General features: G+C 32.6%; 1 protein-coding gene across 4 annotated transcripts in view; it reads right to left on the minus strand.

Moving 5' to 3' along the window:
- Positions 1–15,310: 15,310 nt before the first annotated feature.
- The window catches only part of LOC132741941 (NEDD8-activating enzyme E1 regulatory subunit-like), a 65,655-nt gene continuing 63,202 nt past the window's right edge, over positions 15,311–17,763 (minus strand). For all 4 annotated transcript variants that reach the window (XM_060730215.1, XM_060730214.1, XM_060730213.1 and 1 more), the window contains 2 exons: positions 17,179–17,249; positions 15,311–16,442 (listed from right to left, as the gene is read on the minus strand). In XM_060730215.1, coding sequence (XP_060586198.1) covers positions 16,283–16,442; positions 17,179–17,249 — 231 coding nt within the window. In that variant the 3' untranslated portion in view covers positions 15,311–16,282. The remainder of the gene's footprint in view (positions 16,443–17,178; positions 17,250–17,763) is intronic.

Genomic DNA, 17,763 nt, shown 5'->3' on the forward strand with positions numbered 1-17,763 from the left:
TTTGTGTGTGTCGGCCATTTACTGACCGAGCTTAAATATTTCAAATCCGCAAATGTATTATATGCTGTAAAATAAATCAACAAGTCACAATACTTGCTACGATAAACAATCGACTATCAATTAGCAGACGCACGCGCTGTCAGTCGCCATCTTGTTTACAAGTTACCATGAGAACACACGAGATATCCCGCACGTTAGTCAATTACCACAAATTTCAATAATTGACCCTCTTGTTTCGGTTACACTTCTATTGACCCTTTGTCTAAAATTTACAACTATCCAATAGAATAGTCGTGAGATCTTTTTGATAAAGCAAGTTGTTGAAAAAAATGTTCAAACTTCGACTATCACTACAAGTTCGTTTGTAGATAATTGATAGATAATTGTTTCGTGAAGCGCCTTGACAAATTTATTTTAAACAGGCACTGTTTAAAGGAAGTCATAAGTACACTATTTTATTAGCATAACTTCGTGTAGCTAAAGAAATCTTTTGTTGGCATTAATTGTGACGGAGAAATGTGAAAAGAAACGGTAAATAATGCTGCCAAACTTTTGCTATACATTACGGAATTTTTATTTAAAATTGATATTAATGGCTGTAATGGACCGATATAAAATGTTTACTCGCTCTTACACTTTTAAGTACCTGACAACGCACATTTTATAAAGTGATAATCTTTAATATACAATGTACACCACTCTATTTAAAATGATATGCGCGCGAACATTTAACGAACACTAAAGTGAATACTATTTCAAGACAAGTGATGGAAAGACAAAATGCCTGATAACACTACATCTGCTTCTTATAAAACGGTTACATTCATAAAGAAATAAATATAATAAAACTCGCTGTTACTTTTCTACTTATAATAAAACGTTAAAAATGTTGCTAATGTTTAATATCTTCACAAAGCACAAAAAAACCTGATTTCCAATGACATGCAATTTATGATACCTTTTCAATTCTGTAAAAACCTTCAAGGCGCAAAAATGTTACACACAATGATTTCATATATAGTGAACTTTTTAAGTCTCGGCAGATAAACAATGCTATACAATTTATTGTTATAAATTGGTCTGTTTAGATGAGAAGAAATATATACATGCATAAAGTATATCATATTGAATGTTTACTAAGGTAGATTTTGAAAATGCTCCAAACATAGAAAACTATAGTATTATATTGTAAAAGTTTTATTGTGTGCCTTAGATTTTTATGAAGTGTGGTTAGAATGTTTGAAATGTAAACATATTTTTTAAAAGACGCATAATAGAAATATAAAAATGACCAGTTTGTACAAAGTTGGCAGGCAAGGTAGAATCAATTATGTTAATGCATTTTTAGGTTATAGCTACCATAAGTAAATTTTGTCAACCAATAATTAAGCTTAGAGTTTCATCACATAGATGATAAATTATCTTGCGTCCGTCCGTCTGTTAGCAATTTCGTGTCTGGTCAGCATCTTTTGAACCGATGGAAGAAAATTGACTTTTTGGCAGAAATATAACTTGTAATAATACGATGTGCAGAACACAGGTTAGGGCTTCCTGATATCAAAATTGTCCCCGCCCCCAGGGTTACTTGATTTATAAAGGCTTGTAAAGGAAAACAAATTAATGTTTCATTGTATGAAACTACAATGCATATGACTTAGATATTTAGCATTTAACATCAGTTTGTGCGCCACAACATAACTGGTATGGGTCAATAATGTATATTGTCGAGTTCATCCGTGCAATATCGTGAACACTGCATGGTCACTCGGTCTATGTTGTATTTGTCCAATTGTTTGGTTTGTTGTATATGTCTTTATTCTTCCCGCTCGCTCTAAATAGTCACCTCTTTCGAGTCAGACGTTCACTTAAATTTACTTCATTGCTATTTTATTTCGATTTTCCTTGATATACCTATTTCAATTTACATTGAAATAATATTTACTTCTACAGACGCTGTGGTAAGTAATCTTATCAATAATATTAATTTGTATATAATATTCCTTTTTCCGCGTCGATTGTGTATATATTGTTGTTTAATTGTATATTCATTTTATATGTATTGTATTTATAAGATGCATAATTATTTTATTTTTTAGACCATTTTTAATTGGCAGTAATTAAAATATCACCGAACCTACGCCAAGAGTTTGTTTCTGTATATTGTCATGTTATTCATGAACTGAGTATGAAATAAACTTGTAAACTTGTATGTCCTGAGTATCAGAACTATTTGACCCTATATATGTATGTCAGAAAGACTGTTTTTGATTACTCAAACAAATTTACATTCGGGTATTGTTACAGTGTTTAAAACAATATATTTTGAACATGCTAGATGCTTACCGCACAGAGTGATATATAAATTCGTCTAAAAAGTAGCAAAAATTAAACATAGTATTAATATTTTGTCTCCCATACAATTTACGCTGTAATTATAACTTTACTAATGGCCAAAAAGCAAAAGATAATTCTGCTTCATGGCCAGTCAATGAGTTCCGTTTCTGAAATTATAGCAGAACGCAAAGAAAAGTATTTCTTTTACAAAACTTAATAGCATTTTTTAGTAGGAGAATTACTTATCTTTAATTGAAAAGAGAAATTTATAAGTTCAAAATTCAAACTGGACAACTTAATTAAGCCCCGACAAAAATCCGCTATTCAGAAAATTAGAACATATTTTATCTCTTAATCACAATGATATTTCCAGCATAATAGTTGCTTAAACGGTTCAATTAATAGATAAAATGAAAGGTGACACGATTTTGTTAGACATATTTTCAATTAAGTGAAACGTCCATATACCTGTATGTCATTACTATCAAGATTAACATCAAATGATCTCAGTATAAATGAGTCTCCATGGTGGCTGTCCACATTTTTCTAATGGACTGTTACTATGTCGCTAGGGAAACCATCACTTTTAATATCATTGTCATAAATATTTATTCATTTTGTCATAGATACCACCTTATAAAGTATTCCCATTTGCGTTTTTGTTAAATTTTTAACGGCACTGTCCATCATATAATTATAATGTAAGGAAATACGTTGTAATGAACACTTCGACAGGTTACTAGACAAATTAGTAAGCAGTCGTATTCGTACATGGACATTCAACTGTTTCCAAATGCGCTATAGTAATAAAAATAGTTCAATCGAATCTAAGAATAATTGTAACATTTTGATTCATAATAAAAGGAATTGGAGAACTACACCTGGATACAAACATTTTCTTTAGATAGAAAATGTTCTTTCTTCTGTACCAGAGACTGACAATTTATTTACGGTGTGTATCCGTCTGTATGACTGGACCTCTGTTTTCAGTGCATGCAATTTCAGACGCTGGAAGATCTACTACCACTACATTGACACCAAAGACATCTAGTTATTCTGATGACAAATCTACATTTGGACAACTATCACATGTCTCAACAGCAGCATCCCATCAAACAACAACATATAGACAATCAACATTGACATATTCACAGAAAACAGCAATGTCAAAAACTACGTCATATGGACCGCCTACATTTGGGCTGAGTGATAACACCGTATCAAATGGGCCACCTGCAACTGGTTCGCATGATACAACCGCTCCACACGGACCGCCCACAGTTGGACCGTCTACACTTAGTCTTCTTACAAGGGGAAAACAGGGTACAACAACACCATACGGAAATCCTATGTTTAGACCTTCTACAATAGGCCAGCATAATACTGCTGCACCATATGGACCGCCTACATTTGGACCTCCTACATCGCGTCTGAATAATACTGCTGTATCATATGGACCGCCTACATTTGGACCTCCTACATCGGGTCCACGTAATACTGCTGCATCACATGAACCTCCTACATTTGGACCGCCTACATTTGGCCCGCATGATACCTCTGCACCACATGGAACGACGTCTTCATTTGGACGGCATGATACCTCTGCACCAAATGGACCACCTCCATTTGGACCTCCTACATCGGGTCCATATAATACTCCTGCATCACATGGACCACCTCCATTTGGACCTCCTACATCGGGTCCATATAATACTCCTGCATCATATGGACCGCCTACATTTGGACCTCCTACATCGGGTCCATATAATACTCCTGCATCACATGGACCACCCATTTGGACCTCCTACATCGGGTCCATATAATACTCCTGCATCACATGGACCACCTCCATTTGGACCTCCTACATCGGGTCCACATAATACTCCTGCATCATATGGACCGCCTACATTTGGACCGCCTACAGTGGGCCCGTCTGATACTACTACACCTTATGGACCGCCTACATTTGGATCTCCATCAAATGGGGCATATGGGCCATCTTCATTTGGTCCCCCAGCGTCAGGTGGACCGTCATCAGGTAATGTCACCCCTGACGTTAACCACCCATTAGATAATGAATCCGATAATAAAAGAACAACAACCGAGCATACCACAGATAGTTCAAGTCCGTGGATAAGTAATCCAATCCTTTTCACGGAGAACTTCGATCTGATTAGTTACATAAAGACTATTTGTCCTGATACAAAATCATGTCAAGGAAACGAAACTGGTTCTTCGCATCAAGCTCCTAACTGCTGTGTTCAGTGTGATTGTTCGGACGATTGTTTTGCAAAAGGCACATGTTGCTATGATAAAGAAATTCCGGACTATCTGATTGAGGACACACAACTGACAGCATCCTTAAAGGAATCGTGCGTATTTCCTACTTATGGGCTATCGGACGCTCAGTTATTACGGAGCTTTAATAAAAAATCTATGTTAATGATTAACAATTGTGTTATTGACGAAGAAGTGCTTTTAGAAGATCTTGAAACGCAGATATACACATGTAAAAACCTGAGTGTTTTTAATGTCAGCAGCATATTGGACATCGTCCCTGTTTACAGCCCTGAGATGGGCGTAAGTTTTACAAATCATATCTGCGCTAAATGTAATGCTGCTAATCAATCTTTGATTCCATGGCTTCAGTCGACGCTATCATGCCCTAGATTAGAGTCGTTTTCAGATTTGTTTTCGCTTTCTACAGGCATTGATTCTTTCTTACATATTCTAGAAGCATCAGACTGCATTTTAGAATTCCATCCACCACATAACAATAGCGTTGAATGTTTACACGAACAATCAGTTATTTCTGACTGTGACGAAGAGGCTATAGAACACATAAACCCAAAGATACGAGAGTATTGCAAAAATGTTTCTATTCCGTTTGGGACAGTTACTAAGATGTATAAGAATATATTTTGTTTCGGATGTAATGAACATGTATCAAACCAAGATATAAATGATCTTTCATGTTATGGTAATAGTCAAGGATTTGGTTATGACTACGGAAATCCAGAAGCTGAAATAGGTTTGAGCTCTTTGGAAAAATTACTGGTGGAATCATTTAATGAATCGGACGAAATGACTGGGACAATATGTGAAGACGGGTTTATATACCACCAGTATTTGGTAAGTTGTATAGAAACTAATCAAAGTAAAAACTAAATTTACTTGTACACAATGACAGTTTTATTTTGGCAAATTCTTACAGATTCTGTCAAATTCATCACGGTTTTGAACTTAGAATGCATTACTAAGGACAGGTAATGTTATAATTTATTTTTGCTCAGTTATGCCTTCTTTTTTTTTTTAATTTGAATATTTATGTGTACATTCTTGTTAATGTAATATTCTCAAAAAGAAAAAAATAGAGTTCTCGTTCAGTATCAATTGTGAAATGCATTTCTTATGGGGAAACAATCCTGAAATCCATTTTACTTAAATTATTTACACGTTGATTTAGAATATGTGCCATTTTCTCATAAACCATTTAAGGTATTCACTTAAAATTTGTCATATTATTTTTGAATATCAAGGGCAGGTAAGTCTGCTAAGCACCTTTGTGTTGTCTATAAACATCTACAAACGTTTTGATTGTTCATGTACATGCAATACAGAAATAAATATTATTGAATACCAATTTTTCAAGTTTAAAGGAAAACACATTTTCAACCAAATTCTTTTTTCTACACTTTTACATTATTAACATCCGCTCGTGTACTTATATGACGTGTCAGTGAATGCCCAGTCAAAGCTCGGTAAATTGTGCATTTTTTCAAGCGTAATAACTAATTATTGTTATGGGGTTGGTTATATTGTAAATTATTGTCATTTTAGTTGTAATATAGTAATTATGGGTGAAAATTTGGAGACATTTTTTATACCAATTGCCTCTCGGACATCAGGGAAGTTTATTTAAAACATTTTTTACAAAGGTATTGATTTAAGCCCTTTGAGGGGAAACAATATTTGTCGTAGGAATCGTAGGATATACAAACATTTGACACTATGCAATATAATAATAAAAGGTTGTTAAATGGTGTTAAATATTTACTTTGGTGTTTTGTTGAGATGTTTTAATAATCAGTATCCTTATTTTCAGAGTCAATGCATAGCATATACATGCGCTCCCAGCAAAGTGAACATTTCTGGTCAGTGTATACCTGTCCTAAAGAAAATGAAAAACATTGCTTTAGATTACATAGTGAAGTACAGATTTCTCGTAGGCACGGCTGATTCCAACAAATATTCCTATCTAGCTGCAACGACCAATATGGTACATGGTGATTTCTATGTAGAATTATGTCGTCAGGACATCGACGCTACTGCATCACTCAAAGATTTTTATGTGACATTTGATATTTCCGTGTCGCGTACTATAACAGAGATGACAGACATTGAAGAAACGTTTGATTTCTTTAAGCAAAGGTATAATGCTTCAGTTAATGCGTGGGAAAAAGGGGAAATTTCATTAGGTCATGAAGGGTACGAGACAATGAAGTTTGGACAATTTGGATTCGTACAATATGAAGGTTTAGCAGACGAGATGATGTGTCCTGAATCTGTGGCAATGGTAGATCTACAATTCTGTGACGCAGTAGCTGTTCTTATAAATAAGAATCAGACACACAGCGACGGTGACCTCTGGGTGAATTCGATGAAATTCAAGCGATCAGAATACTTGTTGCTGTTAAAAACAACGGATGACTCGGATCTTATGTATGTCCAGATATGCAGGGATTTGTTTGAAAGCAGACTTGAAACATTGATTGAGAAACACAATGGTAACGGTTATAGTAATGAAGTTAATGGCATTGAAGTACATTGTTCAAGTTTACTGTTGACGGGTATCTCCATACTGCTTTGGTTGTATACCTTGTTCAATTAATGTAAAGTGTGCGTTTCCTCAAATAATGTTGATGTAAATGTACATGATCATTTAATCTAAATTTCAATAATTTACTTTAAATAACGATAGAGAAAGATAAATCTTTGAAGCATTGAATGGCAACAAAAAAATAACGTATCCAACGTTGGATTCTACAAGCATGTAGAAGGAAAAACTAATGTTTTTTCAACAAGGTTTTACATTTGCGACAGTTAAAGAGATTACACTGAGGTTTTCTGACATGACGGGATTGAAAATATTTATTTCGAGATTATTGTTCCATTTGATGTAGGCGTAGACCACATTTTCACATCATTCGCTCACTCAAGAATAATAATTCCAATTATGAAAAATGAAAAAAAAAAAATAAAATGAAAAGCGTTGCAACGCTTATCATTCCATGTTTAGGCTAAGAACAGCAAAACTTACGTCGGAGTATATTGATTTTACTAATTATCTTATGCAGATATTTGTTTTAAGCGCCAAAGCTGATATTTATAAGAAATACAAATTTTATGTTTTAGGCCTGTACGTGGGCCTCAGTGGAGTGCCTTTAAAAAGGGTTTCCTTTGATTTCACACATGCACCTGTATTTAATTAATATCTATTGTTCTAAGTCTGCTATTTTGATCTGTACTCTGATATTTATTCCGACAAAGGTGAATAATTTCTTTTTTGGTAGCGTTTAACGTAAAACCAACACTGCAGAAGTCATATAGCAATTTTCCAACTTTACTGGTTGAGATGGACCTCGGTTGCTCATCCGTTTATTATTTCAGTCACGTGCGGGCACCTGAGTATAACCACCGACGCTCTGTGAGTATAACCACCGACGCTCTGTAAGCTAGCTTGATCGCTTCATCACATGAAAAAATCAGAAGTCCTTAGTGGGACTCGAACCCAACGTGGCGAGGGGCAAGTGGTGTTGAGTCAACACCATTTTCCACACGACCACGGATTTCCCTCTAAGGTTTGGTAAATGATATAAAAAATGTAAAGAACGTGAGGCTTATTGGCGTCCGCGCCGAAGCGCGGCGCCCTTTATGGAATGAAATCAGATTTTGTGAAAGGGCGACAGCAACTTCTCGAGCCTTTTAGTCAGCCATGATAAAAGCCGATCATTCCGAGTGGTATGAGGGTGCTTGATTATTAATTAAAAATGAAATGTCCCGATATGTACATTGAATAGCGAACTGGAGAATTTCGCAATGCAAACATTTTCAAATCGTCAATAATTAGCGCTCCGGCGTTTTTTTTATTTATCATTTTGTAGTACACAGTTGGTTATTATGGTATGTTTATTGTTTTACATGTATCCGAAAGCTGTAAATAGAACCTAAACATTCCGAAAATCTATTTATAGAGGGATGTACTCCTATCGGTAATCCCCGGTCTATTTTGACCAGGATTTACTAGTGATCACGTTTATTGTCCGGTCTTTACCGGGTTTGGAGTAGATGTTTGATATTGTTACAGAACAGAACAAATATTTTACAGATAAATAAGTTTTTTTCCAAAATGAATGTTTGTCACTTAGTTTGGTTACAATAATTAATAAACACAAATCAACTCTCAAATTTATTGATTATTATTATACATAAACATACAAATCAAAAAAACAAAACAAAAACCAACAACAACAATTAACAATAACATGGTTCATTTTATCTATATGAGATAAAAACAATAAATACGTACAATAACTGAGAAAAAAGGTACATTTTTATGGTTTTAATATGACACTATCAACTTTCAAACATTTTATTTAATTTGTTATTCGTGTTTAGTAAAGATGCCGAGGAATTATTCAAAGTTACAAATTAGATTTTATGAATTATTCAATTGATTAATAATTTAAAAAATGATAAAGAAAAGTACAAATGTACACGTACATGGTTTAAGAATAAGCAATATTATATATTGAAAGATTAACCATAATTCACTGACTTTTCCAGATAAGTTTTGACTTATAATCGTCGGTCAATATGACAATTGAATTCTTAAAATTTATTTTACAATTTTAATAAAAAAGAGTAGTATTAAAATAGCACGTAACACAAAAAAGAAAAGAAAACAATATTCATAAAATCTTTAATTTTTTTTATTAAAATAGATATTACAATTATTGTATAATAAACAATTATGCTCAATATGATCAACATGGATATATAACCAGTGTTATATGAACAGATATCTTAAGAGGGGTTCTTCTCTAATAATTACACAAGTGTGGTGTTGATCATGGTTACACATATGGATTATAAATGATTGTATACATGTATATCCGTTGCTATTAATATATAATCACGATCATAAAGAAATAACAAGTAATATTCTAAATCTCTAGCATGCCAATCAAAGTTCATAATGAATACAATGTCTTTCTTCCGTTCATTCATAAGTGATAAAAACCAATTAACCATTGAAAAGATTATAAGAATATCTTGTCATCATATGTCTACTAGTTCATCTTCACCTGCTGCATTTCTTGCTTGGACGCCCTTTGATGCTTTGCATCAATGCTTTTCTTGTAATACCTCATGTAATCACAATAGTTTGACTGTCTTAATATTGTGCAAACCTTACACTTCACTTTGGGTCATTTACACAGTTTGACAGAAACAAGCATTGTTGAATAAAAGATGTTTCTTATTCATTTGCATTTTATATGAATATATAGGGAGTTGCTTTATCTTAATCATCTTTTTCTATTCAGTTTAGAAGCAATTTTGATGTCACAATTTTATATACTGATGTTTCTTATTCATTTGCATTTCATATGGATATATAGGGAGTTGCTTTATTTTATCATCTTTTTCTATTCAGTTTAGAAGCAATTTTGAGGTAACAATTTTATATACTGATGTTTCTTATTCATTTGCATTTCATATGAATATATAGGGAGTTGCTTTATTTTTATCATCTTTTTCTATTCAGTTTAGAAGCAATTTTGAGGTAACAATTTTATATACTGATGTTTCTTATTCATTTGCATTTCATATGAATATATAGGGAGTTGCTTTATTTTTATCATCTTTTTCTATTCAGTTTAGAAGCAATTTTGAGGTAACAATTTTATATACTGATGTTTCTTATTCATTTGCATTTCATATGAATATATAGGGAGTTGCTTTATTTTTATCATCTTTTTCTATTCAGTTTAGAAGCAATTTTTAGGTAACAATTTTATATACTGCAGTAGAGGTCTCATAGATTTCAGTGCGTTTGTTATATTTTTTTTTCCAAAGTAAATGAAATGTAGTATACAAGTTCTTGTTGAATAATAATTAGTTACATAAAGACAATTTTAAGAAAACGCCCTTTTCACTCCAATTCCTAACATTTAGATAAATATCATAAATTATTAATTTTAACATATGCAATTTATTATATCTGTGTAGGGAAAGGGAAGCAACTCTATGTCAAATTAAAATCATGATGTCATGGATTATGTGCAGCTATCATTCGTTGTTTAATATTTCAAGGGTACAATTATGCTCATCTATCCATTTTTTTTTGCAGACAGAAGAAAAATATATGATGCAAAAAGGCCACTTTAAAATGTTATTCAATGTCTTCATCATAGGAAGATATGACATAAAACACAGGGGCCCCACACAGTGTTTGGATGGTATATACTGCTTGATAGTGACTTTAAAATGAGATTTTAGTCATAACCTTATAATATGTAGGTTATGACTAAAATCTCATTTTAAGGTCACTATCAAGCAGTATATACCATCCAAACACTGTGTAGGCCCCCTGTGACATAAAATGTTCAGTAGTTTGGTAACATAAGACATCATGTAACAGTGTTGAAGACATGAAGGTAATAATGTCCTATTAAGGGGGATAAATGTAGAAACAATTATGTTAGAGTAATGAAAATTATCACAATGAAAAATATATTTGAAGAATAAAGAAGATAGAGTAAAAAGTAACACAATTTTAATGAAAGTTCTATTTTTCAAAGGGGAGTTAATTCTTGAAATCTTATATTAATTATTCATGAAACCTAGGTTGGACAACATCCTACATATCTAAAATATCTTCCTTGTGGTTTCTGAAAAATATTCATTGTTATAAAACAAAATTGCCATAAGCAAACTCAAAACTTGCATGTTAATCATAATTGTGTTTACTAAAATCTATGGAGAATGATAAGTTACAATAGAAATATAAAGCTTGCTGATTTATTTGTTTTAAATCAGGTTATGTTACATATACAATAATTTCACAAGCAAATCATACCAATTCAAACATTCAGACACTAATTTCAATATCTTATCTCTACATTGTACCATAACATATTGGTATCCACCTCATCCAAAAATCTTGTCTAACCTCTTATTCTATGTTAACAATATATAATGGAACTTTTTTTAAAAAAATGGCCTGCCATGACTTAAATTTGAGGTAATTCAATGCTTTCATGAATACAATAATGCTTAAAATACGCAGGTTGTAACATTGTTTGCTTAAACTATCAAGCTTTGCTCAGCTTACGTGAAGGTAAGCTCTATACTTATGACATATGGTGGTGAAAGCTAGCCTTCCCGTTGTTTAGTAACCATAGTTTGGCTTTCACATTAAATCCTCTGCATCTAATGCATTAATGTCTTACACCTAGTCCATTTCTCACGAACTATCTTGTCAAAGACAAGGCTGTATTCAATGAAAGATCTATTTTGGTTGCATTTACAACACAATTACAACATACTAAAGTCATGTCACAACAGCAAATAAACATGTACTTAAACTACTTAATTTGAGCATATAAGACTTGCTGTGTGTTGTTTAGTGAGGATTTATGAGTCTTTTGACACTTTTAAATATAAAACTGGTGGTTTTGGGCTTACTGTTAGAACAGTATTTTAGTTGTATACCAGCAAACTAACATTCAGTCTATGACTAACACAGAATTGAAACAATCTGCTTAAATATAAATATGTCTATTTCAAAACAAGATATACATTTTTACTCCTAATATAATGTTGTGTTTAAATAATAACTAAAACCTTACTTCTAAATTATCTTCACATTTACTATTTTGTAACCGTATAGTGAAGGGTGTATGGGTTCTGGTTCCCAAGAACATGTAGATATGAAATTTTTTGTTGCATACCACAAAAAACAAAAACAAAACAAAATTTACTTATACATATTCATAAAAGGAGTACTTCATTGAAGTCTGTTCATGAATGTTTCAGTGTTCATCATGAATGTTTCAGTATTCATCATGAATGTTTCAGTATTCATCATGAATGTTTCAGTGTTCATCATGAATGTTTCAGTATTCATCATGAATGTTTCAGTGTTCATCATGATTGTTTCAGTGTTAATGAATGTTTCAGTGCTCATTGAATGATTCAGTGTTCATGAATGTTTCATTGTTTATCATGATTGTTTCAGTGTTCATCATGAAAGTTTCAGTGTTCATGGATGTTTCAGTGTGCATGACTGTTTAAGTGTTCATCATGAATGTTTGTGTTCATGACTGTTTCAGTGTTCATGAATGTTTCAGTGTTCATGAATGTTTCAGTGTTTATCATGAATGTTTCAGTGTTAATGAATGTGTTTCAGTGTTTATCATGAATGTTTCAATGTTCATGAATGTTTCAGTGTTAATAATTATGTTTCAGTGTTCATGCATGATTTTTTAAGTGTTTAATAGCACCTCATTGAAAAAAGGAAAATTAATGTAGAGAGACATTAATAAATATATCTTTAGGCTTATTTTGCTACAAGTATTATATGGAGATAAAGATGACATTAAAGTTTTTGATCCCAGTGAAATGTAACACCTTGTTATCTGTTCTTTATATCAATTTGTAATTAAAAAAAACACTAGAGACCAAAAACCTTAACTCTTTAAAACTAATACTACAGTTAGGCAAATAATTTGCTCTCTTCATGCAATTTACAACAGTTAGTTACATTTCATTTTATCTCAGTACTGGAGTTAGGCATTATGATTTTCTGACATTCAGCTTTTTTTGTATAAGCAGAACACAGAGCAATCTTTTGAGGATCCATCACTTGTACTTCATATGAACTAATATATAAAACTTAGAAGAATAAACCTGGGAAAAATTTACAAAGTAACTTGTCAAATGGTGATAACATTAGAAATAACCTTTTCCTTAGTCATTAAAACATTGCTGTTTGTACAGTAATTAGAACTTTAAAAAATAATTATCTTTAAACCTGAATCTGCTGGCGGCTATTCTACCGATGCTGACAGTGGAGACCAATATTACACATCTGTGTCGTCTAATCACAGTCTGCACTGTTTGCTTTCTAAAAATTACATGTATTCTTTTTGAAATTTCCCTTAAAATGATAAACGGTTTGGTCCAGATTGAAAGACAGACAAGTCCATTTTATTGGGATAATGGTTAATTTGTTAACTTACATCAATTAAGATACATATTAATAGTATAAAGAAAACATCCACTTATTTGTTTACCATTTGTATCTCACTAAATCTAAATAACACTAACGCATTAGATTCTCTTGCAGCATTGCCATTAACAATTCAAATACTTATAGGCCCCTTGTGGCTGAGAGGTTGCCATAAATGGTTGAAGCATAAGAATAAGAATTGCAGCCATGGTTTATCTCTGCGTGATTATAAAAAAGGGACTAAATGGGTTCAAATAACTGAAGTATATGCATCTCTTAGCTCTAGCAGGTGAGGTGGTGTTACTTTGAGGTAGTGACTTTGAATTATGTTACACTAAAATTTAGCTAAAATCATCTTTCCTGCTTTCGTGCCATATGACCTTTACTGTGTTGGTGCGCCATAAAACTTAACCAAACCAATATTAGTAGCAATAACACAAGTACAGAACCAACTTATCTATTTTAGAACTGTGTGTCTATTATTCAGTACAATGTTTCAATAAATGGCCATACCGGTATATTAAACAAACAAACAACACTTGCTACAATGTTGTTTTTTTTCCTATATAATTATCAAAACAGAATTCTTTGCTAAAATAGCAAAACATACTAAGCTTGTGTTTCATAATCAATAGAAATTTATTATATTGTCTTCGCATGTGGTCCATCTCATGTTTGATCAGCATGTACATGTACTATGTTAAAAATAACATATGTCAAGGTGAACTTAAAACAGATATATTGACAGGAACCAGGCCTCCTCTTTGTATGAAACAAGTAACAAGATTTTACAATTAGGAAGCACTGTCAAATGATGTAAATTTGTGATTTGTTGGCTAACATGTTTGAAATTTGTTGAGCTCAGGTGTTTTTGTTATTTGGCCGTGTTAAGATGTTTGTAATTTGTTGGGCTCAGATTTTTGTATTTTATTAACCTCAGATGTTTGTACTTTGTTGAGATCAGTTGTTTGTATTTTGTTGGGCTCAGATGTCTTTTATTTGTTGGGCTCAGATGTTTGTACTTTGTTGGGCTCAGATGTTTGTACTTTGTTGGGCTCAGATGTTTGTACTTTGTTGGGCTCAGATGTTTGTACTTTGTTAGGCTCAGATATTTGTACTTTGCTGGGCTCAGATGTTTGTATTTTGTTGGGCTCAAATGTTTGTAATTTGTTTGGCTCAGATGTTTGTATTTTGTTGGGCTCAGATGTTTGTATTTTGTTGGGCTCAAATGTTTGTATTTTGTTGGGCAATTTGTTCGGCTCAGATGTTTGTACTTTGTTAGGCTCAGATGTTTGTATTTTGTTGGGCTCAGATGTTTGTATTTTGTTGGGCTCAGATGTTTGTATTTTGTTGGGCTCAGATGTTTGTATTTTGTTGGCCTCAGATGTTTTTACTTTGTTGGGCTCAGATGTTTGTACTTTGTTGGGCTCAGATGTTTTTACTTTGTTGGGCTCAGATGTTTTTACTTTGTTGGGCTCAGATGTTTTTACTTTGTTGGGCTCAGATGTTTGTAATTTGTTGTGCCGAGGTGTTTGTATTTTGTTGGGCTCAGATTGAGCAAAAAATATAATGACAAAATAGTTTATTTTGCTCAAATTAGCTTATCTTTCTGTAGAACTCTAAAGTTAAAATGGCAATTCTTACATGGGATCTGTACTGCTATGAAAAAAGATAAAACTGTTTTCTGCTTTTTGTGAAATATTTATTCTATTTGACAGAAAAACAATGAAATAGTACATGTACAATAAAATAAGCCCCTATCAAATCATGATAGTATTTTAGTTATTATAAAAGTTTTCTTTGCTCTAGTTAGGATGGCAACTTAACCAAGTGCATTTGAACTATTAATATTTGTTAAATAACACCTATATCATACATTTTCATTGGATACTTTGATATTCAGTGGGCTGTCAATGTGGTTTAATTTGACATTCAGTGACCTGTCAATATGTTTATCAATTCTGTATCGTACAACTCCATTGGAAATATCTTATCAAGTGAGATCCAAATATCCAATAAAACACAACTTTATATATTATGTAGAATAGGCTCGTTTACATATTGACAAACCATGCCACATTTTTTAGAGGTACAGTCAAGGGAAAATTCACTTTTTCAGTACAGTTGAAACACATGTCTTATTTTGTTGTTAACATATTATAAAATAATATTTTTTTTTTGTACAAATTTATTCTGCTATACTTAAACCTGTACTTTTACATCATGATTGATATGAAAACATAAATAATGCCACCAATTTTCTTTTGACGAGTATTATGTACTTTTCAGCCTTTGCTCTCTGATCGTTACGATATACCCTTAAAAATATAATTATCTTGTAAATGTACAACATTGCAAATTGAATAATAATAAATTGAAAAGATTTTCATTCTATATTTTATTCTAAATAGACAACATTTTACAGTGTCTCTGTGCTGAGTTTGTATTATTATAGTCAGTGTATGTATCATACATTGCTGGTAACGTGTTAACCTTGAAGTAATTGAATATATGTCATGTTTTATAATCATTAGAATATCACGAGGTTGATAACTTGCTATGAGTGATCATATACATATGGCGTTGTCTGGTAAAACGTTAAAACATTATCTCGAGTTTTGATCATTATTGTTTTATAATCAGCTCGTACGATCATAATTCAACTGTTACAGACGTCTGTTTCATTGCGTTGTAAATGTAAGTATTGTTAACAGGCACAAACTGTTGTGTGATTATTTTTATGGCTTCCTGGGCTGCAGCGCCACCTATGAACGATGCCATGGTATGTAACTCCGATGCCCCATAGCGACACCTGAAATATTTGAACAAACAACATCTATACATAATAAAACATGAAGAATTCAAGTGGTATTTTTATTTCTTGCATTTTAAACCATTCATATTTGGCACTGCATGAAATATCACTCCTTTAAAGGAAAATTGGCCTTGCTTTGGTCAAGTTATACCCCTCACACAGACACTATTGAGGTCATGAGGCAAATTTTCTAGCTTTACAGGCAGAGGCATTGGATACCCTTCCATGTATTATTTCAATCACAGGCCTGTATATGACTATACTGTATGAGTGAAGCAATTATGAAAGCTAGCTTCATGGTATTCTCACATTAAATCATGGGATGACCCTAGTTATATTCAAACCCAGTGGTGAAACGCAAGTGGTTTGTATGCAGCTGCTTCTATCACTTTGGCCATTAGGCTTTAACAATAGCTGACAGCATTAATTAGTACATTATGTTATGAAATATAACACATTATACAACACAGGTTCACTTTTTCTTTCAAGGGGAAAGAACTTTTAAGCAAATAGCTTTCATAACAGTTAAAAAAAACAGCTGAACTTTAAGTATGTACAATTTATACATCATAACAGATTAACCAATGGCAGAAAAAATCTTGCAGTGTTTATCTATTCTACACATAAATATCATTCATAGTGTAGGATCACATTTTATTTCATTCAATTTTCTTATATATTTAAAGATAAAAATGAATAAGCAGACTACATTCATTAAAAAATCAGCACTTACATTTCATGTACAAAATCATCTTTAATATTACACGACAGTCCCCAGTCATGAAGTAGCTTGCTAAGGCAGTTCTGAAAAATAAATAAAGGAAAAATATCTTATTTATTTATTCTATACAGACTGCACAATATCATATAACATTCAACTCTTTTCTTTAAACCATGAACTGCAAAGATTAATTTTTTTTTAAAAATACAGGTACAGTTCAACCTGTGATTAGTACATTCTAAAAATAAACACTACATAGAGAAAACCCGTAGCGGAGATCATGATTTAACATTCTTTTATAAACAATCATACCATTCTTGTGTACAATGGCCTGTTTATAAAGACCAGTAGTTAAAAAGGCAGCCTTTTTTTGATTTCCTAATTCTTTGAATGCTCTGGCATATACAGAAATTATCAGTTCCTTGCAATAGTGAAGGCAACTAGTACAGGTAAACTGCAATACAGCCTGCCCAGTAACAATGTTGTGGCTGAACTGTGATTGGGTAAATTTAGGCTTACTGCCGCGATCTAGAGTGAAAACTACAAACACCACCACCTAAGAGCCAGCTAATCTTTGTCTGCACTTGTTGTGTGGGT

The sequence above is a fragment of the Ruditapes philippinarum genome, unplaced genomic scaffold (assembly GCF_026571515.1).
Source record: "Ruditapes philippinarum isolate M1 unplaced genomic scaffold, ASM2657151v2 ctg960_1_1_1_1, whole genome shotgun sequence".
Lineage (NCBI taxonomy): Eukaryota > Metazoa > Mollusca > Bivalvia > Venerida > Veneridae > Ruditapes > Ruditapes philippinarum.